This window comes from Aspergillus lentulus (genome assembly GCF_001445615.1).
Source record: "Aspergillus lentulus DNA, contig: Alt08, strain: IFM 54703, whole genome shotgun sequence".
In the NCBI taxonomy this organism is placed as follows: domain Eukaryota; kingdom Fungi; phylum Ascomycota; class Eurotiomycetes; order Eurotiales; family Aspergillaceae; genus Aspergillus; species Aspergillus lentulus.
The window spans coordinates 1,840,128-1,866,559 of NW_028322118.1; the positions used below are offsets into that span (position 1 = coordinate 1,840,128).

General features: G+C 49.7%; 11 protein-coding genes across 11 annotated transcripts; 8 read left to right on the top strand and 3 right to left on the bottom strand.

The window, feature by feature from the left end:
• Positions 1-55: 55 nt before the first annotated feature.
• Positions 56-1,463, bottom strand: ALT_3859 (basic helix-loop-helix domain-containing protein; the record flags this gene model as incomplete). Its single annotated transcript, XM_033560448.2, has 2 exons — positions 56-1,335; positions 1,400-1,463. 2 exons carry the CDS (start codon positions 1,461-1,463, stop codon positions 56-58), a joined length of 1,344 nt encoding a protein of 447 aa, XP_033416339.2.
• Positions 1,464-2,825: 1,362 nt separating this feature from the next.
• ALT_3860 (uncharacterized protein) lies at positions 2,826-4,691 on the top strand (the record flags this gene model as incomplete). The annotated part of the gene is made up of 4 exons (XM_033560447.2): positions 2,826-2,881; positions 3,001-3,112; positions 3,164-4,417; positions 4,569-4,691. 4 exons carry the CDS (start codon positions 2,826-2,828, stop codon positions 4,689-4,691), a joined length of 1,545 nt encoding a protein of 514 aa, XP_033416338.2.
• A 455-nt stretch (positions 4,692-5,146) lies between these two features.
• ALT_3861 (putative HET domain protein) lies at positions 5,147-7,178 on the top strand (the record flags this gene model as incomplete). Its single annotated transcript, XM_033560446.2, has 2 exons — positions 5,147-5,453; positions 5,506-7,178. 2 exons carry the CDS (start codon positions 5,147-5,149, stop codon positions 7,176-7,178), a joined length of 1,980 nt encoding a protein of 659 aa, XP_033416337.2.
• An 832-nt stretch (positions 7,179-8,010) lies between these two features.
• ALT_3862 (cytochrome c oxidase assembly protein) lies at positions 8,011-8,955 on the top strand (the record flags this gene model as incomplete). Its single annotated transcript, XM_033560445.2, has 4 exons — positions 8,011-8,213; positions 8,264-8,333; positions 8,407-8,848; positions 8,906-8,955. The coding sequence occupies 4 exons, from the start codon at positions 8,011-8,013 to the stop codon at positions 8,953-8,955; spliced, it is 765 nt and encodes a 254-aa protein (XP_033416336.1).
• A 666-nt stretch (positions 8,956-9,621) lies between these two features.
• On the top strand, positions 9,622-10,919 carry ALT_3863 (replication factor C subunit 5; the record flags this gene model as incomplete). Its single annotated transcript, XM_033560444.2, has 5 exons — positions 9,622-9,708; positions 9,773-10,395; positions 10,455-10,623; positions 10,679-10,777; positions 10,830-10,919. The coding sequence occupies 5 exons, from the start codon at positions 9,622-9,624 to the stop codon at positions 10,917-10,919; spliced, it is 1,068 nt and encodes a 355-aa protein (XP_033416335.2).
• A 1,124-nt stretch (positions 10,920-12,043) lies between these two features.
• ALT_3864 (mitochondrial 54S ribosomal protein uL16m) lies at positions 12,044-12,870 on the bottom strand (the record flags this gene model as incomplete). Its single annotated transcript, XM_033560442.2, has 3 exons — positions 12,044-12,216; positions 12,276-12,740; positions 12,813-12,870. 3 exons carry the CDS (start codon positions 12,868-12,870, stop codon positions 12,044-12,046), a joined length of 696 nt encoding a protein of 231 aa, XP_033416333.2.
• Positions 12,871-13,218: 348 nt separating this feature from the next.
• Positions 13,219-16,673, top strand: ALT_3865 (replication factor C subunit 1; the record flags this gene model as incomplete). The annotated part of the gene is made up of 5 exons (XM_033560441.2): positions 13,219-13,305; positions 13,395-13,419; positions 13,476-13,563; positions 13,616-16,002; positions 16,057-16,673. 5 exons carry the CDS (start codon positions 13,219-13,221, stop codon positions 16,671-16,673), a joined length of 3,204 nt encoding a protein of 1,067 aa, XP_033416332.1.
• A 685-nt stretch (positions 16,674-17,358) lies between these two features.
• On the top strand, positions 17,359-20,081 carry ALT_3866 (Sin1 family protein; the record flags this gene model as incomplete). Its single annotated transcript, XM_089599647.1, has 3 exons — positions 17,359-17,381; positions 17,459-17,941; positions 18,020-20,081. 3 exons carry the CDS (start codon positions 17,359-17,361, stop codon positions 20,079-20,081), a joined length of 2,568 nt encoding a protein of 855 aa, XP_089455985.1.
• Positions 20,082-21,399: 1,318 nt separating this feature from the next.
• Positions 21,400-23,063, top strand: pkaC (cAMP-dependent protein kinase catalytic subunit pkaC; the record flags this gene model as incomplete). Its single annotated transcript, XM_089599648.1, has 4 exons — positions 21,400-22,224; positions 22,270-22,547; positions 22,601-22,975; positions 23,036-23,063. The coding sequence occupies 4 exons, from the start codon at positions 21,400-21,402 to the stop codon at positions 23,061-23,063; spliced, it is 1,506 nt and encodes a 501-aa protein (XP_089455986.1).
• A 1,013-nt stretch (positions 23,064-24,076) lies between these two features.
• On the bottom strand, positions 24,077-24,498 carry tim13 (protein translocase subunit TIM13; the record flags this gene model as incomplete). The annotated part of the gene is made up of 2 exons (XM_033560438.1): positions 24,077-24,295; positions 24,376-24,498. 2 exons carry the CDS (start codon positions 24,496-24,498, stop codon positions 24,077-24,079), a joined length of 342 nt encoding a protein of 113 aa, XP_033416329.1.
• Positions 24,499-25,093: 595 nt separating this feature from the next.
• ALT_3869 (legume-like lectin family protein) lies at positions 25,094-26,395 on the top strand (the record flags this gene model as incomplete). The annotated part of the gene is made up of 6 exons (XM_033560437.1): positions 25,094-25,195; positions 25,263-25,286; positions 25,357-25,427; positions 25,494-25,575; positions 25,632-25,892; positions 25,952-26,395. 6 exons carry the CDS (start codon positions 25,094-25,096, stop codon positions 26,393-26,395), a joined length of 984 nt encoding a protein of 327 aa, XP_033416328.1.
• Between the last annotated feature and the right edge of the window lie 37 nt (positions 26,396-26,432).

Here is a 26,432-nt window from a genome sequence, read left to right on the forward strand (position 1 = left end):
GTCTTGCAGAGGGTTAGAAATGAAAGATATCGTCAACGCGTAACTTGTTCGGTGATCATCGGGGCATCACTAAGCCGTTCATCGTCTTCAGCTCTGCTAGTTGTGCCTTGAGAATTTCGTTCCCTCGTAAAATATCCTCGAGCCAGTCAGCAGCCTGCGTGAGCATTGCGCTTTTGCTAAACCCCCCGCCTTTCAGCCCAGGCACGAGTGAACATAAATCATCAAAGCCTTGCCGAATGAGATTCCTGCGCTTTTGTTCGGACAGAATGTGATTGTTCCTCTTCTGCTCTTCTGAGAGATTCTCACGGGCAGCTTTTCCTCCTTGCTGCAGCTTGGGCTTTCGGATTGTGTCATTTGATGTTCGCCTTGGTTTGCCACTAGCCGAGCTCTTTGACCGTCTTGATCTTGGTCTCGTGCTATCTGCATCGGATTGCTCGTCGTCTTCTTGCTTGATCGAAGTCCGCTGTCTTTTCTTGGGTTGCGAATAGTCATCTAGGGCGTGGTTGTATTCTCTTTGTAGACTGTTGAGCGGAACTGGCCCGCCGGACTCTCCCCAATGAGAATTGTAACCACCTGCTGTCCGCTCCGGGCTAGGTGCTCGAGTATTCGCAGCGCTGCTTTGAGGTTCAAGGCACTCCAAATTCCCAAGCAACTCTTTTGTTCGCTCTTCTTCATTCGGCTGATCAGGCGGCGCGATGTAACCTTGGTCCATAAAACTAACATCAGAGCCCCAGTGGAGTGGGCGTACCTTTGCTGATGCTTGCTGTTCGGGGGAAATCGGTTCCCGAACATCAAATAGCATCTCCGAGGTATGGAAGCCAACAGGCAGACGCGTATGGGAAGCGCTTGGCTGTTTGGAAGATATGTGGTTGCTGGACTGCTGAGTCTTACCGTGACCGTTTGAAATAGAGTGATTGAAATTGAGCTCCGGCATGGATGGGAATTGCTGCTGTCCGAATCCCGGATTGATGTCGGACCCTGCCATCCCGTTCTGATAGAGCATGGAAGCCGCGGCAAGTATGTCAGAGTTCGCGCCCTGGTTATTCGGCACGATGCCAGGTTTCTCTATTCCTCGATGGGAAAGTGACGATTGTCCGAGCGAAGTAGTAGAGCCTTCAAACGTAGGCGGCAGTTCAGTGGACCACTCGAAATTAACCGGATCAAGGAATTTATTGGGCTGGTTACGCAGCCAGAAATCATCTGTGAAATGACTCGAGTTCATCGTAGTGAAGAAATTATCCAGCATGTTTGATTCATTGTCATCAAGAAGTGCAGGACCCGGAGGTGGCGCCGGTGCAGGTTCGTATGGGGTGTCCATGGGCGATAAAAACGAATCTAAGACGCAAAATCAGTCAGAGATATATATAGCAAGAGAATGATTCCTCTCGAAATCACGTACAGCCAAAGGGTCCGAGTTGGGCGTCATTCTGCCCAGAACGGGAGTTGGGATCTTTCATAGTCATTGTAATGTGTAAAGGAGCGACGGATTGGAGGATTGTCGTGATAAAAGCCTCGAAAATGATTGCTGCCTTGATAATCTCAAGCAGGCCTGAGAGAGAGACAAGATGGGCATGCCTCGATGGCCGTAATCTCGGATCGCAATACTAGATACAGCCGATATGGTAGCGTGCGATTTGGTCGATCCCAGAGGTCTCGAAGGAGCAAGAGTGACTAATGCAGATACTGCGCCAAAGAACAACCGAGTGTTTTCTGTTCAGATATTGTACGAAATATGATCAAGAGGTAGGTACGAGACTTGATCGCGGGGTACACAGTGCGTTTAAAAACTGATAACAACGGGTATCATACAGATGATCAACAACTGGACAAGATCGTTCCCCGCATTTAAATTCATGTGCAAGAAGAGGAAGAAGCAGAAATATGACGATGGGGATCTGGAGACAGTCTCAGGCACGTACATAGTTTGGCGGAGAAGAAGGAATCCGTCGGTCTTTTCGAGTCGATCACATGCAAAAGTTCGTGCGTTCTAGAGGTCGCGTGACGTAACCATGTTACTGAAATTACGGCTTTGTTCTGGGGAAGCTTGGTGGGTAGGTCGTTGCAGCTCTGTAATTTACCGTCATGGATATCCTCGGAACAATTTCCCAGAGCAGAAAGAGCAGCGATGGCTTCCAGCTGTCTGTCATGAAACTGGTTTTTGAGCTGCTTCTCCCAGTCTCACTCGCAGATTATGGGAGAGTCTGAGGGTGGTCGTCTTTAGCTCTCTTTGATCGTTTGAATCTCATGTTCCAAGGTTAAGGCTTGGGAGACCTCATTTTTGTGTTCCTGCTACTCCGTACTTACGGATGATCGTCGTCGGCCTTTGCATTGCCTAGTCTTAGTTCTTACGTTTCTGCCCCTGAACCAGCCTTGGACCGGTCACTGCTGACAACTCCGGGGCAGTAATCAACTAGGTAAGCCTATCAGTGTCTTTGAATTCGCTATGTTCTAGTCTAAGGACCGAGGTCGAAATTGCCGTTGCACGGATCCACGGTAGATCATACGAAACATTGCTACATACGGATAGGAGTAGTAGTAGCTGTTAGTGCCTACTACTGCTACTACTACCCCAGAATACTGTTCCTAACTGCACAGAACTTTTCTCGATACCGAAGGGTTTACTTGTGAGAAACCTAATATCCATGTCAGCATTTCAAACTTGAGTTGCCTGTGTCTCTTGTCGTCTGGATTTCCTATTTTCTGATAGGCAAGCTCGGTGTCCTGTCAAACAAACAGTGATCCTGATCGAGGCTAAATTCATTATCATGATTGGTCCGGATTATGAGAAATGAGATGCAGAACGAACTGAACAACATTCAGACATCATGGATACTCCAATGCTTGCTCGTGGGAATAGGAGCAAGGCTCGGATCCTCCAGCCGTAAGTCCGAAATCTTTTTTGAAAATTGCCATTTACGGCATGGCATGGCGTGTCGCTTCAACATCTTACATTGGTGCTTGGCCATTTAGCAACGAATCACTGACCTCGCCCTTCTGTAGCGTCCTGCGTGCGTATGCGATAGGTTATATATCGTCAACAACTCCAAGGCTCGTATCATATTTACGCCGGCTGAAAGATGATAGATTAAGCAACAAGGAGAAGCTCGAAGAAGTAAGTCATCCTTTCCCTGTCATCAGTCTACGACGATTGCTCTGCTCGTAGTTAATATCCTTCAATCTTGCTGGTCGTTATCCCAAAAACACCAAGGATAAACTGACACTCATCGTGCAGTTGTCTCGCACACTGACAAATGCTATCCGTCTGGACAGTTTTCCGACGTTCTGTGCACTTTTAGTCGCGGGCTCGACTGTCTTACCTGTTCTCCTTTTGCGACTTTGTGCACTTGTCAGCAGTAGAATTGGTGAAATATCCGGCCTGGTAAAGTCTCGGGGCTTTTTGCGGTTGGTCCGCTTCGCCGCTGCATTTGTTTCTGCCTGGTTTAGCTTTCAGCTGCTCAATCAGAAGCCTATCAGGCTCCAGGGCAGTGCTGTTATCTCGAGCCAAAAACCTGGTAACAGAGACAATGCCGGCCATAGTCCCGAAAAGAAGATCACCGCTCAATACAGTCCTGATCTTGCCGGGAGGACTATGGACCTCACTCTTTTCACTTTCACTAGAGCAATGGATGTTCTTGTCTGTTTGGGATGGTCACGCTGGCAAGCTTCGCGGAGAAGTCAAAATCGCTGGTCTTTAGCTGAGACTGTCGCTCCTGTGCTTGCTGACACAGGGCTTTTCGCTGCCAGCTCTGCTGTAGTAATGTGGGCATGGTTTTACCTCCCAGAAAGGCTTCCTAGATCCTATGGAAAGTGGATTGGCGAGGTGGCGAAGGTGGACATTCGACTCATAGAAGCACTTCGACGGGCCAGGCGAGGGATATTCGTATATGGAAAAGAGACTGGCCAGGCGCCTCTTCTTGAGTCTATGTGCGAGGATTACAACTGGCCTAGAGAGTGGGGAGACCCAAGCAAGACCATTCCCATCCCCTGCGAAATGGTACACATGGGTTACAGTCCCAATTGCGAAAAACATGCTGCTTGGCGATTTGCTAGAACATTCAAATTCGCTTGTGCAACCTATATCCCGCTGCAAGTTGTCTTCCGTCTGCGGTCAATGAAAACGATGTCGTCTCTCTGGCGGGCCCTGGCAGATGCCCTGCGTTCATCTACCTTCCTTGCTTCATTTGTGAGCATTTTCTACTATTCTGTTTGCCTGGCCCGAACGAGAATTGGTCCAAAAATCCTTAGCCGGGAAACGGTGACACCACAGATGTGGGACTCTGGCCTCTGTGTCGGAGCCGGGTGTCTCATGTGCGGATGGAGTATATTGGTTGAAAGTGCGCGGAAACGACAGGAGATTGCGCTGTTCGTGGCACCAAGAGCCGCCGCAACTGTGTTACCCCGTTATTATGACAAGAAGGTATGGTTAACGAGCTTTGTTCATGTCAAGTCGCTCGACTCGGGGATGGTTACATTTCCCTTTATAGTTCCATCCTGTCTTTACAATTGATTTCCCCCTAGCATACCACCTACTACTCAGAGCGTACCATCAGTTGCTAACATGATCCCAGTATCAATCCCGAGAGCGCGTCACTTTCGCTCTCAGCGCTGCCATCCTTTTCACCTGCCTTCGTGAACGGCCCAGCATGGTTAGAGGTGTTTTCGGAAAAATTGCAACAAGCGTGTTGAAGTGAAGGGAAAGCATTGTACATTGCATCCATAGAGTGTTTATTGTGGCTGATCATTTCATTATCGATCGAATTCTCCAGGAGAGAGTTCATGTACATCAGTAATAGACGCGATACGAATAACAAACTCTGTAAGCAGTCAATCCTTTAGCTTGAGAGATACGCTTCGACAATAGCCCTAGCTCTACCATTGACTTCGTGAGGTATTGAACTACTTTCCATCAAAGGCGCCGTTTTCGTCCAAGCAAATGGCAAATGGCAATCTTCGAGAATGCTTGCAAGGAAGCTATTGAGTTTGACATCTGTCATCATCAGGATGTGCTGCGGCACAGCCACCTTGCAGCCTAAAAATCCGCGACGAGATAAACAGCGATCTGAACCATCATCAACCCATCAGACATCATCTGATACCTCCCGAATCTCACTATAATCGCCTTTCGGACTGAAAATTGAAACTCGATATGCCGCTTTGCGAGATCTGTGACTCTCTTGACCTTGAGCAAGATGATCTTACGGATTCTGGTATCAATTTAGGGCCGTTCAAAGACCTGCTTACGCGAGCTGAAAAAGGCTGCGGCGCATGCGAATTCTTCTGCAACGTGTTGCAGACTTCTAGTCGATGGACAGCGAGGCTCGACGGGCTTGCCGAGCGAGTGGTCTTTCTTGACAGTTCCCGCTTGGACGCGAGGAAGCCGACGAAGCTTGGTAACCGCAGTTATTGTGCAGACGACTTGTGTTTGGACCAGTGCGTTCCAGAGGATTATGAGGGTGTGCACAGTTTATGCCGAGAGCGTCGGTGTTGAAAGGCTGATCTCTACAGGCCCACTAGACGAGGAGGTCGATCGTGTTCGTCGCATCCCCCTCGACCTAAGGGACGAAAAGTGCTTTAGTCTGATTCAAGCTTGGACTGCTAATTGTGCTGCTCATAGCATCTGTTCCAAGCCCTTGCCTGTTAAACTACCAGAGAATATCATTGAGATCCCGACAGATTCTGCATTTGCTCCCAGGCTGTGTTCGTCGAATGGTAGATCAGGGTCTTATGTGATTCTGAGCTACTGTTCCGGGGATATCGAGTCTTCGATTCAGCGAGAGGCAGGTAGCATCGACTTCTCGGCTCCACTAGATGTGCCTTCCCTTCCCAAGACTTTGACAGATGCGATAGAAATCGCACGCAAGCTAGGGTATCAATACCTGTGGACCCGAACCCTTTGCACTTCCAGAGAGCAATGGGGCAACGATCCGGCTCGAATTGCGGCAATATACGGCCAAGCGGCTTTGATGCTTTCAGCGGAAGTTGCGGACAATGCGGGCTCGGGAATTTTCCATGACAGACGGGTATTTTACTCTCCTGCGCTAGGTCGCAACAAAGACAAGTACCTTCGACAGCGGCTCCTGCGATGGACATCAGACATTGAGAAGTCTCCGCTGGCGGGACAAGGGTGGGAGATTGTCGAAAGAATGCTTGCTCCGCGCGTTTTAGATGTCACGAGGCGTCAATTGACCTGGGAGTGTTCTTCTGGGTACCAGTTCGAGGCCTCTGGAATTGTCGACAAAAAAACAGGCTCCGGGCAAATTCGACAGCGCTACGTCAAGGGAGCCGTGCAGCCGTACATCGACAGGTTCCTCCAGGGTCAAGTAAAGGAAGCTGGTGGCGTTGGGGACGAGGTGGACATCAGCAAGGAAGTGGCACGACTCGAGGCCTGGCATCGGTGTGTAGACGCCTTTTCGAAGGGGTCAGTCAGTGTGCCATCCGACAAGCTACTAGCCATGGCTCCCCTCGCATCTGCCATCAATGATGGCACTCTGGGCGAGTATCTCGCGGGAATTTGGAGCAATGACATCGCCTTCGGGCTTGGTTGGTCACGGCCTTACGGTGTCTTACGTCCAGCAACAGAGTACAGAGCCCCAAGCTGGAGCTGGGCCAGCGTAGACGGTACAGTGAGCTCGCATGCTCTGGCGTGGCCCCAGGATCTAATGCAGGGGCATGCTAAGGATTCCTCCTGGCTGAATAAATACCAGCCGAGACTGGTATCTCACCACATTACTCTCGCCGATCCCCAATGCCCGTATGGCCACGTCCTGGACAGGTCGTGCATCCTCGTGGAAGGCTCCTGCACTGGACTTAGGACACTTACCCGAAACTTACATGGCAACGAAGCCTTTAGCTTGACTTTGGTCCTAGATCAGTCACAGATTTTCGATTGCTCATGCTGCATTCCCAGGTCCGCAGATACGCAAAAAGCGGATCTGGACAAGTTCAGCAGCAATATTGAACACTATTTCTGTATGGTTATACAAGGGGACGCATGGCGGGTAGAAGAACGCTGGAATCCTCATCGTGGATTTTGCGATCTTCTGATTCTGAAGCCTTTGGACGAAGCGGAGGCTCCCTTGAGAGTAGGCATCCTGCGGGTTTCTGTTGGATCATTGACTGACCCACATACGGCGTTTGATGCGCTGCCCTGGGAAAGACGCAAGATGAAACTGGTCTGAAAGTCTGGCCCTGTGCCAGCCAGCAGTTCGCAATAACCTAGCTTTGCGAAGACCTTTTTCCTGTCCTACGACGGATAATGTTTCAGAATAAACGTGGAGCACTCGATAGTTGCGTAGAGCCCAATACAGATATCCTCATGAGGGACATGAGGTTCATGTGGCTTGTAAGGCTGGGGCAATGGTTCGTCACCGGTAGTCGCACAATATAGATCTGGCCTTCCTTGATAGTGATGAACACCACTTAGTCGGTATCCAAGAGTGGTCCGAGGTAGGCCACATTCAGCCTTTAACCATTTGTCTTAGGGTGCTGGCACTTGTGACGGAGCCTAGCATACAAAGCAAACAGGCCCTGTATTGTGCATGGTGACACCTGCATCAAGGGCCGCTTTGGTATCTCACCAAATAGTTGGGTTGGTCACAGATATGATCACATCATCTAGATCATACTGACAGAATCATGCTGGTAGGGAAGGATATCCTCTTGTGGTTATTTTAGAACAAGGATGAAAGTCATCTCAGTTGATATATATCTTCGAGAGCCAACGAGTGCTTAGTTTAACCAGGTCACTTCGGAACTTGCGTGGCCCATTATACGGGGCGGCAGATAGGATACTGCTTCCTTCTCTGAAGGCTTGATCAGATCTTCTTCCTTCTTCTGCCCGATATTTGAGGTCTGCAAGCTGGGATGTATTGAGAGGTACCAATGTGGCTGGTGGACTGTTATATAGTTCTTATCGATAAGGGGACAGAATCATGTGACATGATCTTCATGTCAGCTCCATTTCTCAGACGATGCATTCCCCGATAGATCCGCATGCAACAATTGACAGTCATGTTTGCTCGTGCGCCCCTGCAATGGGCACATTTACGGTCGGCAGGGCCCGGTCTATGTTCAGGACGCTTGAACACGCGCTATTTTGATTTTGGGAAGAAGTTTTTTTCTCGCAATTCGTTCCTGCGGCAGGAACTACACCAAAATGCCGCGTTTGCGCCTTTCAATACACCCCAGTCGCAGAAACGGAATGCATCCGTAATGTATGAATATTGATTTTCTTCTTACTAGCGACAGGATTGACGTCTTCTAGGTACTACACCGCAAGTCTCATTGTTGGAACTCTAGCGCTCGCTTATGGCTCCGTTCCTCTATATAAAATGGTACGTGGAAGCCTTAATAGCGGTTTTTGCCGGTCTCGGTCCAGGCATGAACCTGAACAATCTTCCTTTGCAGATTTGTCAACAGACCGGCTGGAACGGTCAACCAGTACTTACGCACCGTGCCGGAGACGGCGACACCTCATCGCGCGTAACGCCAGTGACCGACGCTCGTCGTCTTCGAATCACCTTCAATGGTTCAGTTTCGGATGTCCTGCCTTGGAAATTTACACCGCAGCAGCGTGAAGTACGTGTATTGCCCGGTGAGACAGCACTTGCTTTTTATACCGCGACAAATAAAGGCCCGACGGACATTATCGGTGTTGCAACGTACAGTGTTACTCCTGGTCAGGTCGCCCCATATTTCAGCAAGATCCAGTGCTTCTGCTTTGAAGAGCAGAAATTGAATGCTGGAGAGTCTGTTGATATGCCGGTGTTCTTCTTCATTGACCCGGATTTTGTGAAAGATCCGGCCATGAAGGGCATTGACACCATCACTTTGTCGTATACTTTCTTCAGTAAGAAATAATGAGTCTAAAAGCTCGAAGTTGGATGGAATGCTAACACTTTCATAGAAGCGAAGTATGATGACAATGGAGTCCTGAAACCGATACCCGCTGCTTAAAGCTCCAGAAAACCGGCTTCATAAACCCTCAGGAAACAGTGCCTCGCGTCGGTCTCAAGCCGGGATATACGGTTATCAGACCATGCTTTGAAGCAGCTTCAAAAGTTGAGATTTCGCCAGCTCCCTCAATCCAGAGGCGTACGCACCTTTTGATGTGGAGCTTGAATTGGCCGAGTATCTCCACATAGACAGCGTGTCTAGGTCCATTACGTCTATATGGACAACAAATACTATCTCCTCTCTGGAAATAGCCACTTTGGATATAAAAATATCAGGAAGCCCGTCCTTCCGTGTATTATACAAATGCGTGTACTGTACATATCAATTTTCAGATTACAACTATCCTGTCTTTGAAGTAGATGTGTGAAAGCATTCCCTCAATGTAAAACGCGAAGCACCATGTCCACTTGATTTTCCAAATTGAAGAACGAATTGTTCATGGCATTTGACCTCTAAACAGGCAACTACACCTGGATCACGTGGGATTCTACTAAAACTGTTCGCGGAGCTACGGGCAGTGGGCACGGGCCACCAATTAAGCTCACGCGTCACGAATAAACGCGTATCGGTTCTTAGCGATATAGGTACTCTACTCCGTACAACGGCCGTTGATCTGTCTTGTCACTATACTTGAATTTGTATACAATTGCAGACAGAGGCACCAAAATGGCTCTTCTAGTGGATAGATTGCGACCTCGTTCGCTTGATTCTTTATCCTACCATCATGAGCTTTCCGCGCGTCTAAAGTCATTGGTAAGATTCACCTGTTGTTGCTGAATGATGAGCAGATCATTGACTTTTTGTTGAATCTCCGCAGGCTCAAAGTGGCGATTTCCCTCATCTCCTGATGTACGGGCCGTCGGGTGCAGGCAAGAAGACCCGTGTGATTGCGACGTTGAAGGAATTGTACGGCTCGGGAGTAGAGAAGATCAAGATTGACGCCAGAGTCTTCCAAACGACAAGCAATCGAAAACTTGAATTCAACATCGTATCATCCGTCTACCATCTCGAGATTACCCCATCCGACGTTGGCAACTATGACCGGGTAGTCGTCCAAGAGCTGCTGAAGGAGGTCGCGCAGACCCAACAGGTTGATTTATCTGCGAAACAACGGTTCAAAGTCGTTGTCATCAACGAGGCGGATCATTTGACTCGCGATGCGCAAGCGGCGTTGAGACGAACGATGGAGAAATACAGCCCCAACCTGAGACTGATCCTGCTGGCAAATAGCACGTCGAACATTATTGCTCCGATCCGTTCTCGAACCCTGCTGGTCAGGGTCGCCGCACCTACAGAAGAACAAATCTGCTCGGTATTACAGAATGCTGGTAAAAGAGAAGGCTGGCCGGAGGCCCCTGGACTCAACAAGAGAATAGCCAAGGAGAGCGATCGCAATCTTCGGCGAGCGCTTCTCATGTTCGAGGCGATATATGCTCAGACGTGGGTGCTCTGTGCTGTTTGTGATTGCCGGTATATAACTAACAATGCTACTCCATTAGCGAGAAGGTTACGGACAACACGCCAATTCCCCCGCCTGACTGGGAAGCCCTTATCTCATTAATTGCAGACGAGATACTCGCTGAGCGGTCACCGGCCCGTTTGCTGCAGGTCCGCGCGCGGTTATATGACCTCCTCACCCACTGCATACCACCTACAACAATCATCAAGGTTTGACTGTCGAACTTGTCTATGTCCGAAATGGATCCTGCTAACAGCTTCACAGACTCTGACTTTCAAGTTGGTTGCAAGAGTCGATGATGCATTGAAGCCGGACGTAATCAAATGGTCCGCTTTCTACGAGCACAGAATCACTCAAGGAAGCGTAAGGGTCATCTACCTAACCAACACGGAGAATATGCTCACACCGGATACAGAAAGTGATTTTCCACCTAGAGGCCTTTGTTGCCAAGTTCATGCGCATCTACGAAAGGTTGGATCCTCCAGCTACCAAGCGAGCATTTTGACCAATTGCTGACGATATTTCGCAGTTACTTGATGGGCATGGACTTCTAGACATATCTTTTGCCATGACTAATGAATGTATAAAATGGGCTGTATCCCAAAAGTAAGAGTTATTGATTGCATTGATGGATGGACCCTTGTGATACCGGTTTGCATACTCTGTAATACCTAGTCCATAAATTGAGATGACTCGGTCAAATCTCTTGCGCAGAAAACAGTGTGATTCTGTCAGTGCACCGCAGTAAACATTTTACATACCAAAGCTGGATGGGATTTGCTCATGTTGTGTGTCTTGCACGCTTGAAGATCTCTAGCAAAAGTGATCAAGTCGCAAGCATGAACTGGGTGGACTCCGCGATGGTGTACGTCATACCTACCATGACCATATAAATTGAGTTGACCCGCCGAAGGGCCAGAAAAGCTACGCAGATATCAGCAAGCAATTGAAGCATCAATTACTATTCACTTAGCAAATTAGTTCCCCCTTTTTTATTCAGGAACCTACCAGTCATGTCTAACCCCAACCTTTTGGACATTGAACCCGGTGGAGAGAACACCCAGTACGTACTGTTGCGAGCCCTGTAACCTTTTTATCTACAAGACAAAGAATAGACTAATACCAGCAGGTATGAATCCATTCGATTATTTACAGAGACCCCACACAAACAAACGGGACAATTGGGTGGTACGCTGAACTCTCATGCCCATCTGCGCCTAGTTCATTTCGAACTTGTGTCTGACCGGGATGTAGTAAACTCGCCACACACGAAAAGCGAAATGAGGACTTATTTCGATTCTGACAACGACGGCCAGAAGCTTAGAGATGAGGACAAAGAGGAGGCGCAGAGGCTTGAGGGCGAATTCACATCTAACATCTCCGGGGAAACGGATAAAGGTATAATACTCTTGGATTTCCCTTCTATTTAACTCCGTGGATGAAGGCATGGGACAGTGAACGTACAAATATCACACAGAATCCGAGGCTGACAATAGTATACACAAGACTCGAAGGAGAATGAAGCAGCGGCGAAGACGAGGAGGCAACAGGGGTATGGACCTGGTTCCGGCGTCGGCGCTTAAGCGACGCTAAGAAGGCGTGAATGACATAGCGTGACAGAGGCGGGGTTTAAGGAGAAGCGGATGAGCTGGATGATGTGGAGTTGGGAGGTGTAGCCATATTGTCTGTACCTAGGGCCGGACTTCTCCGTGGTCTTTTAAGGCTTTCAAGAGTGACACCGTTGCCGAGTTTTGTGATACCGACAACAGGCGGGTCTCCCTTCTTCACAAATTCCCAGAGACCTGTTGGCAAATAAAATATTAGGATTCCCAATTCTTCCATAGCATGAGGTAAACCATACCGGGTAACTTGTGGCCTGCCAGTCGGAAAGCTTCCCTCGCAATCTTTTCGTGTAGATCACCCTTAAGCTCGAAGACGATTCTGCTGACAGCAACTTTTGCAGTCCAGTAGTCGAACTTTCCCTTACCCTTACCCATACGTTGCTCATTGCCCTTGGTGTATACACCAATGTTGGCGCTGACGCGCTTGTACAAGGTATAATTCATACCCCTAAGTCGTCGCTTGATAGTTTCCTCCGCAAGCTTGAGGGATGCAGCAGGTAGCCGACGATCATGATCCTTCATCCGCAATCCGTAGTCACCCCAGACGACAGTTGTACCACGAGACGAACCGCCCGTAGGGACATGTGGGCGACCTTTCGGAGACTTCGACCTTTCCATGAACTTCGGAGTGAGCCAATCAAGGGACGGCGAGGATGTTGAGAAGCATCGTGATAGTTGGAAAGCTGCAAAGGGTGATGATAGACCTATGGGATCGACGTCAGTTCAATGTGCGGAAGGTGAAGAAAAGTTTTGTAGGAAACACCAGGAAGCCTTACAGGTAGGCCGGAGAAAGGCCATTTGGGGACCTGCCAGCATCTTAATTTGAGGACCCATTGCAATGAACGACAGGGCCCTTCTGTGTGAGTTGAACAGGTTCAAGGGACCGCAGACTTTCTGGCTATCGGCGTATCTGCATGTCCGATGTCTTCTGGATCCCTAAACGGCAGAGTGTGCTGCGCACGTGCCACCAGATTGTCGCTTATGTAACCAAATTACTTCACGTCGGCGAACCAGCTGCGGGTGTGGCAGGCGCGTCATTCGCGTTTCCGAGGCGAGCTCGAAATGATTATCAGGTAGAAGTGAGAAGTCCGAGGTTGCCTGTTTGGGGTCTACTTTTATTTTAACTGCACTTCTCGCCTCCTTACATTGCATGTCGAGCTCGGAATCGATACAATAATCACCATGCCTACCGACATTAGGAACTTCTTCGGTGGCAAGTCCAGCCAGGGCTCTATTGCGTCTCCTGCGAAACCTCCAGCAAAGAAAGAGGTAAGCTCATACCTTTAGTCAGGAATGACACTAGGATCCTGCCATAATGAGATAAGGAGTGTTGCTGAGACCCAATTCTTTAACTGCAGGATGCTTCAACCGCTAGGAAGAAACGTATGTTCGGCCACGGAACGATAACTCCGGGCCATATTTACTAAGCGATATAACAGGAAGCAGGAAGGTTGTCGATGACAGTGATGAAGAAGAGGAATCAAAACCCAAGTCACCTGCGCCAAAGTCAAGGGCAACGAGCACGCCGTATGTGAAAGACTGTTGCTCGCTGCTGGTGTATCACTAATGATTTCTGAAGTAAACCAGCTGAGTCCCAAGGCCAGCCGACGACCACTTCAGACTATTTTGCGTCCTCAAAAAAGAAAACAAAACCTGGCAAAAGCGAAGACGTGACGAAGACTAAGGAGGCCCGACCTTCTGATACTGCATCTCTCAATGGCCGTGACGCTGAGGATGCTTCTGAAACGAAGAACAAAAAGACCGTGGACCAATCACCCAGACAACGCTCTCGCAGGACGGCCAAGAAGAGCACAGTCGTTCTAGACGTCGAAGATGGCTTAGGAAACGATGACATTTTCGCGACAGACTATCGAAAACCTGGTAAATACGACGACGACTACGTTGAAGAGGATGAGCACGACGGAGATGATGACTTTGAGGAAATGGAAGTCAAACCGGCCAGTGCGGCTTCCGGCAAGTCATCGCGCAGAAAGAACGCCAGTGCAGCCGAGTCAGCCGACGTGGCCATGAAGGACGCACCAGCAGAACCCGCAAGAGCCTCGCGCACAAGCCAGAAACGGAAGTCTGAGGCCGTTGATCGGGATGAAGATTACGAGGATTCTAAAGCCTCGAAAGGTCCTGCGCGCGCAAAAGCAGCCCCATCGGCGCCCGCTGCCAAGAAACAGAGAGGAGCGGCTACTAAAAAGGACGAGCCTGAGAGCAAGGAAATCCAGGATATATTCGACAGCATACCGACAATCAAACCACCTTCCCCGCCACCGCCATCAGGTGAGAAGGCGAAGTTCAACTTTGCTGCTACGCAAAGATCGCGAGATCCTGTAGCAGGCGGGACGGCAGAATTGCCCGTTGGCGCTGAAAACTGCCTGGCTGGATTATCATTTGTCTTCACGGGCGTTCTTGATACCCTCGGTCGCGATGAAGGTCAGAACTTGGTTAAAAAGTACGGTGGCAAAGTTACCACAGCACCTAGCTCAAAAACCAGCTATGTGGTTCTGGGAAGCGATGCTGGACCCAACAAACTCAAAAAGATTCAGGAGCATAACTTGAGAACTATCAATGAGGAAGGGCTGTTTGAACTCATCCGGCGACTCCCTCCGAATGGTGGAGACTCAAAGGCAGCTGAGAAACATGCGGCGAAGAAGAAGGCCGAAGAGGACAAGATCAAAGCAATGGCCGCTGAAATGGAAGCAGAAGAGAAGCGAAAGCTCAAGGCTAAGGAAACAATGACACCTAAATCATCTGCAGGGTCTCAAGCTCCCTCGGCGTCTCAAGGCGCCAAGGTTGACGACCAGCTATGGACTACGAAATATGCCCCGACGGCCATGAATATGATATGCGGCAACAAGGGTGCTGTTGAGAAGCTCCAAACTTGGCTTCATAATTGGCACAAGAATGCCAAGTTCAACTTTTCAAGACCTGGAAAAGATGGGTCGGGGGTCTACCGCGCCGTGATGATCCATGGACCTCCTGGGATAGGGAAAACGACGGCAGCGCATCTGGTAGCTAACCTTGAAGGCTATGATGTCGTCGAGACGAACGCGAGTGATACAAGGAGTAAGAAGCTCGTGGAAAGCAGTCTCCTTGATATCTTGGACACAACCTCCCTGCAAGGTTATTTTTCCGGCGAAGGCAAGAAGATCGAGAGCACAAAAAAGAACCTGGTTCTCATAATGGATGAAGTTGACGGAATGTCTGCTGGAGATCGAGGTGGTGTGGGCGCTTTGGTTTCCCTGGCGAAGAAAACCCACATACCCTTGATTCTGATCTGCAACGAGCGAAGGTTGCCGAAAATGAAGCCCTTCGATCACGTCACTTATGAGCTACCTTTCAGGCGCCCGACAGCCGAGCAAATCAGAGCCAGACTCTCGACTATCTGCTTCAGGGAAGGCTTAAAGATTCCACCTCCGGTATTGGATAGTCTCATTGAAGGGACCAACGCCGATATTCGGCAAGTCATCAACATGCTTTCCACTGTCAAATTGGACCAACAGCATCTTGATTTTGACAAAGGAAAAGAGATGTCCAAAGCATGGCAGAAGCATGTGATCCTGAAGCCGTGGGACATTGTCAGTAAGATCTTAAATGCCCAGACCTTCTCTCCCAGCTCTAAAACCACCCTGGGTGACAAAATCGAGCTGTACTTCAATGACCACGAGTTCAGTTATCTGATGCTTCAAGAAAACTACCTGAGAACCAGACCAACGCTAGCTGGCAATTACCAGGGCAAGGAACAGAAGCTGAAACTCCTTGAATTGACGGACAATGCTGCCTCTAGTATCAGTGATGGCGATCTTGTCGATAGGATGATTCATGGAACGCAGCAGCAATGGAGCCTTATGCCGACTCATGCTGTTTTCAGTTTTGTTCGCCCCGCAAGCTTCATTTACGGCAATATGGTGGAGCGGCCCGGTTTCACCAGCTGGCTGGGCCAGAATAGTAAACAAGGTATGTCTCCGTGATGCAGTATTTGCGTTTCCGATATTAACATGGCATGTGCAGGAAAACTCTGGCGTTATGTCAAGGAAATTCAAGGCCACATGCGTCTCCGTGCTTCTGGTGACCGCGATGAGATCAGACAGCAGTACATCCCGCTCCTCTGGAACAAATTGGTTCGCAGATTGATGGATGAAGGCAAAGACAGCGTTGAAGATGTCATTGACTTCATGGACAGTTATTTCCTCACGCGCGATGACTGGGATGCTCTCGTCGAGCTTGGCCTGGGTCCTATGGACGAGTCCAATGTCAAGCTGGAAACACAAACAAAAGCCACCTTTACACGTTTGTACAACCAGCGATCGCATCCACTGCCTTTCATTAAAGCCAGCAGTGTTGCGGCTCCGAAGAAGATGGCAAAGGAAAAGCCTGACATCGAAGATGCCATTGATGAATCGGATGAGGCGGAGGTCCTCGAAGATGACGCACAGGATAACGATGAAACCGAAGAACTTGATCTGAAGAAGGACAAGTATGTCCGTGTGCCCAAGAAATCAGCGGCGCAAAAAGGCGCGTCAGGCAAAGGCAAAAAGGGTAGAAAAGCGAACCCCGACGACGATTTCATCGACGATGACGAGAAACCTAAGAAAGGAAAAGGCCGAAAGACCAAGACAAAGGCCTGAGATATATTTGTTTCGCTTTATGATGGCGCCCGGGATTTGTTGTCTACCTCTGTTTAGGAGCCCCTGGCAAGATATTGAGTTAAAAGGACTGTATATGACATGCGAAGCGGTTTCCATATCATCACAGATTAATGTACCATATTTGAAGCCTGACCGTGATACAATGAATGCTCTATTTATACTATTCTACACAGTGATTGAGATACACCAGAGGAAACTGGTCTGTAACTACTCCGTATGGCCGTAGGTAGAGTCCATACTGTGTGAAGGACCTAGGTCAGGGTCTTGGCCGATCTGCGGAGTAGTGCATACGTAGTAGGTAATGTTTTGGGGAGCACCGCCACAGAATGCGGTCTCCTGCCATTAACTACTAGTCTACTCCCCCATCAGGAAGATCAGTTCATTCTCGCACCCCCGCCATCAACCCTTTGAACCAACTACCCCAAGGGTGCATTCCTTCTATTCTTTTTGTTTTCAATAAACAGGCTGGACCTGCTTGTGGTGAACTGGCTTTCATCTTAATTATCTGCCCCATGTGCTCAGCGCATATCTTCCCTTCATTACACCCCTCCGTCTCCCTATGGTCTGTAATATTACTGTGTCCTCGCTGGGTTCAATATTTGTCGGCCGATTCCACTAAGGACACGACCATAATCGTGGACACTGAGTAAGCCACGTTGAGAAGATGTCTCTCCTACATAATGATGAGTAAGTTGCCATTTCCACCGCGCCCCCAATCTGCTTCGTGCAGTATGGTCACGACTCGGGCACTGACTGATCGTCAGCTTTGCCATTTGGCAATTACGCACCTCATATCTATCAACGATCAAGGATGGAGTCGGCGAACGGCTTATCAATGTGAATAACTCGGTCCTCAACACGCCCGGCTTTCGTGCCGCCGGATGGTTCTCAGGAGCAACCAACCCTAGCAGCCAAGCCGCAGCAGCGCAAGCAAGGAGAGCCTCTTCCCCTCCTATCCCGACCACGGCCGCCGTCTCCTCAGAGTACTATCGCTTCGGTGCTTCAAGAGATGCCAATACCTTGCGCAGATCCAGGTTGGGGGATTACGGAGAAGACGAAGAAGGGGGCATGGTCACTGGTAAAAGCAATGTGGATGTGATCGGTCGTCGGCACCAGGGCCGGAGTGGGAAACGGACGCGCCGCCGGGATCGCCAACAGAGCGAACAGCAGAAACAAAGAGAAGCCGAAGAGGATGATAGCAGTGACTTGAGCGATGAGAGCGACGATGATGGAGACAGCACTCGGAGGTTAGTGTCCGGTAGCATGTCATTTGATGTTGTGCCGATCTTATTTTCCTACTGAAATTACTCACACTGATGCTGTAGTAGGGCTTCTCAGATTCAATTCTCTAAGGTGCCAATCCGCACACGAGCCGGGTCTTCGCCCATCCGTTCGTCTGATCGTCATGAGGGGCCGGAAGTCATGGTCACATCTCCCTCACACCCAGCAACAGGAGCGCATTTTCGCACTGGATCATTGGGGACGGCAGTGAATGTGAATGAGGGACGACCAAGACGAGACACTACTACCAGTAGTGACCTGTCTACAGATAACGAGACCAACGAAATGGACCCTTCGTTTAAGAGGCGACAAATCCAGTTCTCGACCAAGGACAAAATCATAGAATACCAGGATCCGCCTCGCAGCACTAGTAACAGGAATGTTGACACTATGACGCTTGGAGGGCTCAGCGAGGCCGCGGAGGACTCTGGCGCTGAGTCTGTAGGATCTGTGCTCTCATCCGAGTTCGATGCAACAGCCGGGTCCGGCTCGCTGTTGGAAGACGTCGGGATCACTGGTGGTTTGGACTCATCCTCGCCTGTCGCATTGATGCATAAGCTACAGAACGGAGCTGGATCCCAGACTGCATCTCCAAGGAAACCCAGAACTCCAGCACCCGAGTTGCAAAATCTGCCACCACCACGCCCCATCAGCAGACTGCAACCTACCAGTTTACTGACGCAAGCGCTTAAAGCACGCATGAAGGCGCCCACAAATCCAGTCGAGAAGTTCGCTGTTCTTTCCGGCAAAGGGTTAGCGGATGCCCTAAACATCAAGCTTTATCTCCCATTCTCCTCTGACCCCGAAGTACCTCTTGACCTTCAGTTGGCCAGGGAATCCAAGCTTGCAGATCAGCCGGCACCAGTCACTGTTGCGGAGGCTATTGGGCTAGCTCTTTGGAGATATTCGGAAGAAGGTCGCGAGCCAGCTATCGAGCGTAACAAACTCAATGTGAATAGATGGACACTACGAATGGTGGAGGATGGAGAGATTGAATATGATTTCCCGCCTCTGAGCCGAGCATCACACATAGCAGACTTCACTTCGAACAATAACAATAGGGCGACGGGAGTGAGGGGCCGATCAAGGGGTAAGCAATATGATGAATTCGCTTTGGTGGAGGCTTCCGAGGAGGAATTCGAAGAAAATGAGCGACTGTTCCCGCAATACAGTCAGGAAGCACCCTCAGAGGAAAACGTGACAACGCCTACAGCGCCGACAGTGCCACTCATCCAGCCTACTCCGCAGAGTAAGACCCCGGCAGCTCGCGTGAATCCCATTCTGGGACAGCCGTTCTCATCTGCTCTGAACGACAATACCTTGACTCCAGCTGACCGGCCCGCGGTCCCTACGTCCCACGCTACACCTCGAATGGGCGTCTCCAAAACACTGAAGATCCGGTTCATGAACCTTGATGCTGCCACTCACGTTACAACTCTGAACACCTCTACCGACAGCTATATAGCCGAGATTTTGGACTCGGTCTGCAAAAGATGGGCACTCGACAAGGGCAATTACATTCTCAAAGTGGCGGGGTCCAACACGATAGCGCCGCTTGACCGGACAGTGGAGGCTCTGGGTAATATTACCGACCTCGACCTTGTACGGCGTCGATTCGGGGCGGGGCCTCTATCATTAACTGGTTCCCCAGGAAGTTCATCCCCCAATGCGCCGTTGCTCATCGATAACAAACAGAACGCTGCAAGCAAGAAGAGCAAGAAGAGTGGACCAAGCATGCTACACCCACTCACCCAAACACAGGAACTTACGGGCGGTTACTACCGGCGCTATCATGTGTTTCGAAAGCAGTCAATGTCCTTCACAACTTCGAACCATCGCATCTTGACCTTTGACAATGACTACATGCACATTATGCCGGGGGATACGGGAAAGGCAGCATCCGATACCAAGACCCGATCGATCAGCTTCAACGATGTGGTGGGATGCAAAGTGAGCCGGCGACACCCGAAGAACTTCCGGGTCGTTGTTCTACGGGGCAACGATGCCAATGAGCAGAAACGGTACGATTTTGAGGCGCGAAATGCCCTGGAGGCGGTCGAGATAGTGGATGAGATCAAGAAGAACATGGCTCATTATCGTATTTAGTTATGAGAAAGAGGTTGGTATGGCGTTTGGGGACAAGTCTTGCATTCGGCAGGGACATGCTGTTTTGATGCTATTGTCTTAAGGAGGTTTGGTTCGTTGATGTACAAGTTACCCGCCTGGCATGAGATGAGAATCCACGAAGAAATGATTATACATCACTACGAAAGATACTGCTGCACACTAGGCAGCCAATTAATTTAGGGAATAGTGCCGGTTGGGCACAACAGGCCTGGAAGCGGGGCCTTCTGGGGATCCGCTGGGGGTTATGAAGTCACCAAGCTAGAGGCTTTTGTATGGTCTATCTAGAGAGGTACAGCCGAATGGAATTGAGACTTTTGACAATTGTTATCCTGGTAGGTATAAAATGTTGAAATTCCCAGTATATCAAAATGTCATATCGATGGGGGAGTAACAGTGGAAAACAGGACCTGAAGTTGTGGGGGCCCAGTCATGACCTCAATGGTACATGGTCCCGGATGTCGAAGGATCTAATACTGAGTGATGATCTCATAGGTTCTGAGAGGTTACTCTCCACTCTCTTTCGTAGAACTTCATGAAATCTTCTCTCTCTAACATGGTCTAGGACTCAATGGCGCTTAGACGATACAAATTTAGAGCGAGGTGTATACAGTGTAGTTTCTTCATCGACTGGCTATTTGGAGAATAATTTGAAGACGTAGATAGGGTCGAACAAATGGAGTGAGATGACTACTTATACAGGGAGAGAGCCGATTATACTCCCACTTTACTTGAAACCTTACAACAACGCTATATTATCATCACATCCTTATCATCAGCAAGTAAGGACATCATCGTCATCATTCACCTTGACTATGAACTAGTCCTCCCCACTCTCTTGGCTTTGCCTCCATTTACTCGGTACCGCGCACGTCGATAGTCTAGATATAGTCTACGAGGAGAGATCGAGCTTCCGATCAATTGACTCGATATAGAACAGAAAGCCACGAAGCAGAAAGAAAGAAGCAGTCAATCACTTAATCTTCAGCCCACTTTTGCCTTGAACGTTGGAGTGTTCTGTTACGCACGATCGGGGGGTCCATTGAGTCCATTCTGGTTGTCTCTAGGCCCCGGGAGGCGTCCGCAGTATCCGCGCCAGAGCCATCTCTCGCTCCCTCCCCTCGTGTGTCTTGTGTCTCCCCCCCTCTTTGAAAGCTTCCCCCCAGCCAGAAGAGAAGAGGGGTTGATTTCGCTCACACAAAACTCCCGCACCCCCTAACCTACCCTGCCACTCACCAATCCTATGGTCTATGTTTCACCTTATCTGTGACCTCTTATACTCTTAACTCTCATATCCTCGATGCCGACTTTAGGAGGTCTCTTGAAGAAACGGCGGACGAAGGATTCGCATACCCTCTCTAAAGAACTGGAATCAAGTTCGTCACCCACAGCGGCCCAGACACAGACGTCACCCAACTCTGCCGACCACGACCACCACCACAGCCAGCACAACGATCAAACCCACCATCATCAACATTCGGCCACCAGTAACACCAGCAATAATTCCGCAACTTCTTCTGCTGCCCAGCCTCATCGCTTATCCAACGACAATCCCAATCGCTCTTCAGGTATAGATCAAAATTCCGAGGGTCAAACTGCCTCCATGCAATCCGCCGTGACGCAACCCCATCCCTCCACCCACCACAACTCGGGCCTCCACCACCTACAACACCAGCAACAACAGCCACAACAACAACACTCCCATACCTCCAGGTTACACAATATACTTCACCCCTCTCATCATCATGGGACTTCACAGGCTTCTGCCGAAGGTCATGCGAACTCTCAGCAGGCCAATCGGGCTGAGGCCCGCACTACAAAAGGGAAATATTCCCTAGACGATTTCACTATCCAACGTACACTAGGTACAGGTAGTTTCGGTCGTGTCCATTTGGTGCAGTCGAAACACAATCATCGCTTCTATGCGATCAAGGTCCTGAAGAAGGCGCAGGTGGTCAAGATGAAACAGGTCGAGCATACAAATGACGAGCGACGAATGCTCAATCGTGTCAGGCATCCATTCCTGATTACATTGTGGGGTACCTGGCAAGACGCAAGGAATCTGTACATGGTGATGGATTTTGTGGAGGGAGGAGAGCTCTTCAGTTTACTTCGCAAATCTCAGGTGAGTGCTCTTCGCAGCCCTCCATATCAATGCAAGTTCCTGTAGGCTGATGTCATGGGCCCGTCGCAGCGGTTCCCAAACCCTGTCGCAAAATTCTATGCGGCCGAGGTTACTCTTGCACTGGAGTATTTACACTCTCAGCAGATTATTTACCGAGACCTGAAGCCAGAGAATCTGCTACTGGACCGGCACGGTCACCTGAAGATCACCGATTTTGGGTTCGCGAAGGAGGTGCCTGACATCACCTGGACACTTTGCGGAACACCGGATTATCTTGCTCCAGAAGTTGTTTCCTCCAAGGGATATAACAAATCGGTTGATTGGTAGGCATTCCATTCTATGAGCTTTGCGTTTCCATTGGCTGACCAGAGCCAAGGTGGTCACTTGGAATTCTTATCTTCGAAATGTTGTGCGGCTTCACACCCTTCTGGGACAGTGGCTCACCCGTCAAGATTTATGAAAACATTCTCCGGGGTCGTGTTAAGTACCCGCCGTACCTTCACCCGGACGCCGTCGACTTGCTCTCGCAGCTCATCACAGCAGACTTGACCAAGCGACTGGGCAACCTTCATGGAGGTTCCGAAGATGTGAAGAACCATCCTTGGTTCGCAGAAGTCACCTGGGATCGTCTTGCAAGAAAGGACATTGATGCTCCTTATGTTCCCCCTATCCGCGGAGGTCAGGGTGATGCCAGTCAATACGATCGGTATCCTGAGGAAACCGAACAATACGGCCAGCAGGGCGAAGATGTGTATGTCTCCCGGTTGTGAATCATTTTAAATCTAAGTACTAACTGGAACTCTTGCTACAGGCATGGCCATCTTTTCCCCGACTTTTAGTCCAATATACGACATTTGATAGAGCAATGAACATTGGCAATCATTGACGGAGATGCCCACGATACAAATGCACTAGCCTCTACTTAGGCTCCCAATAAAAACTGCCTCTGTTCACTATTGTCTTGAAAGATCGTGCTTGTCTACGACTTTAATATGTCCCGTGACTCGACCATGATGCTCTAGGCTCGCAAATGTGCTAGGAGCGTGCGTGTGGAGCTTTATTGACTTCTACTCCTGCAAAAGTTTCGTGGCTTCCACATGGACTGATCCTTACTTTCTTTCGGCATTGACGCATCTGAGAGATTCTCTTGGAATTCAGGGCGTCCAATATTATGTTCTTCTATTCGGTTCTAAGTTTAGCCTTTGAACATGTCGGTGGTGTTCGTCTGGAGAACCTTTGGTCGGCTACTGGATCCTGGATGGTCAGGCTCGTCATTGGTTATCTTGTGTCGCCCTATGTATATCTTGCTCAAGACTTGGGGAGCCTGCAAGCCATCCATGTCAATTTTTTTTTTTCGTCTTCTCTTCGCGCTGGCACACCTGAATGGGTGAGTGTTGATTATGAGTACGGGATAAAGGTCGCTCTTGGCCTCATCCATTGTTTTTCTATCCGCGTCAATTTCGCCTTCAGTCCTGTATAATGTACATATCTTCGATGTCTTGAACAAGTGGAAAAGGTAGGCGTCAAATCTGAATATCATCAAATACAGACCAGACGTTTTCTATCCGCGTGGCTGGCAATCCGTCTCGGAGGTTCTGCCGCCTCGTTTTTTATTTTGAACGAGTACTCTGCACGGTAGTATCCACCCGTCACCCTGTATATATAGTATTGTACAGAAATCTTACCGGTTGAAGGTCACGGGAAGAAAAAAGAAACGCCTTTTTGAAGTACCACAAAACCACTCGAAGCGAGGGTGAAGAAAGCACCAAGAAATCTCGTAATGTTGCAGTCACAGACACAATCAGCCTTCCATTCCCTCCTCAACAAATATTAAGCTCCGATGCGCCAGCGCTCACAGGCTGGATTCTCCAGATTGAACAAACGATGCGTCGAGGGCACCACCACCGTAAGCCTTCCTCTCGTTCGCGAGACGCGAAATGTAGCCACGGCTGACGGCGTTCCAGAAGGAGATGTACTTCTCCATGCACTGCGAGAGACAGGTGTGTTCGGCGGAGGAGAGCGATGTACCGGGGTTGGGGACGCAGGCTTCGAAGCAGTGTTCGTTGACTTTCTACAAGCGGGGAGAAAACCCATCCTTGGTCAGCTTGGTCTGATCCAATGTGCTAAATGGTAGGTTAGGGATATACATACCCCGATCAGATTCCGGGCGTTGGTCACGGCGGCCTCTTGCCGCACTTGGTTCATGAGGTGGGTTTTGATGTCCGCTTCGCTGGAGGAAGCGGCGTTGGAGCTTGAGGATCCCCAGATGGCCATTTTTGGTGGTTGTATTTTGTTAATGTCGGTGTTTAAAAAGAATTCAGTGTAGGAAGTGAGGTGGATTGAGGGTATCTGTGGATTGAAGACAGGACGTTGGATAATGACGCCGACAAGGATCTTCGGAAGTAAAGGAAAAGTGTGGCTGGTGCGGGCCCCCGTTCGTGAGAGAGCTGCGCCACACGTAGGGCGAAGTGGACACTTGGATGTTTACTCGATGAGGTGGGAGCATGGATCTGTCATATACTCCGTCTTCTAACCATTTCTTTGGACCCTTGCTTCCTTTCAATTCTTCGCAGTACACAGTGAAACCTGAGTAGTGTACTTCTTTTATCCCACTTCACTATCGTTCATTCTTTTCTCCCATATTGCCATTCGCCGAGCTACTCTCTTCCATTGAGCTTGTTCTCCAGGAAGGTATACTTGTCTAGAGCTCGCTGATGTCCCGGTGACATTGAGCCCACCCACGCCGATCAGTCTCGAATTTGTTATTCTTTCTCGCTAGCTGCAGTCTGCTCTCTACCGCTTGACCTTTCCGTTCTAGCAATATCTACAATCGTTCATTTTCAGACTCCATCCAATCACATCGGTCATCATGCTGCTGCCGCGGCTTTCCTCGCTTCTGTGCGTCGCTGGCCTAGCTAGCCTCCCGGTAACAAGCGCCTATAACGGCGACGAGAATATCAAGAGCATTCCGGTACGCAAGACCATTTCTTCATGCATGCGCAAATGCCCCTCGGATTCGCTAACCTGGACTCTACCAGCTCCGAACTCACAGTCTCGCTCCGGTTGGTCCTCGCTCCGCACCTCGACATCTGCTCAAGCTTCAATGCGAACATCGTAGTTGACTTTGCATAGCCCTACCTAGATTCGGATTTCCAAAGCCGCTGGTTCGATTTTGGTGGTGATACAATCATCCGCGCTGACAAGTATGGCGACCAAGGCCCTATAATATTTTGTTGGAGATGAGGAGAACCTTGAGCTGATTGGGCTAGGTACATTCGCCTGACATCGGATCGACCATCGCAGCAGGGATGGATCTTCTCTCGCGTTCCTCTTACCGCAACGAATTGGGAGGTTAGTGGTGGACTTTTATACGAGGGGAGGACTTGACAATCTGACGTGTGACCCAGATCGAGGTTGAGTTCAAGATCCACGGCGAAGGAAACTTGCACGGCGATGGCTTTGCCATGTGGCTCACCAAGCAGCGCGCAACCCAGGGCCCTGTTTTCGGGTCGACAGACAACTTCGAAGGTCTGGGTATTTTCTTCGACACATACAAGAATAACCGTCCCGGAACATCATTCCCCTACGTCATGGCCATGATGGGCGATGGGAAGACGTCTTACGACCAGGCTCATGACGGAAAGGCCAACGAAGTGGCTGGCTGTTCTGTGAGCTTGCCCTAATGTTATCCAGGTTTATCGTGTTTGCGCTAACGAATTGATGACAGGCTCGTGGTCTGCGCGGCGCTTCAATTCCTACCAAGGCGCGCTTGACATACTTCCAGGACAAGTCTCTGACCCTAGACTTGCAGTACAAGTCTGAGGACACCTGGACCAACTGCTTCACCCTGAACGCTCCCGAGACCAACATCGCCATCCCTGCCGTTTCGTACCTCGGCTTCTCTGCCGAAACTGGCGAGCTGAGCGACAACCACGACATCATCTCGGTCAATGCCAAGAACCTGTACAGCATCGGAGGCAGCGCCGCCGCCGGCTCCGGGCGTGGCCCAGCAAACAACGGCAGACAGGATCGGGCCCAAGTGAAGGTGCCCAAGCAAAAGGGCGGCTGGGGTTGGTTCCTCTTTAAGTTCATTCTGTTCCTTGGCGCCGTCGCCGGTGCGTATGTCGGTTTCACCATGTACCGGACCAAGCAGCGTTACTCGCGATTTTAGTTGAAAGGATGAAAGGACGGAAAATGCAAAAGAAAAA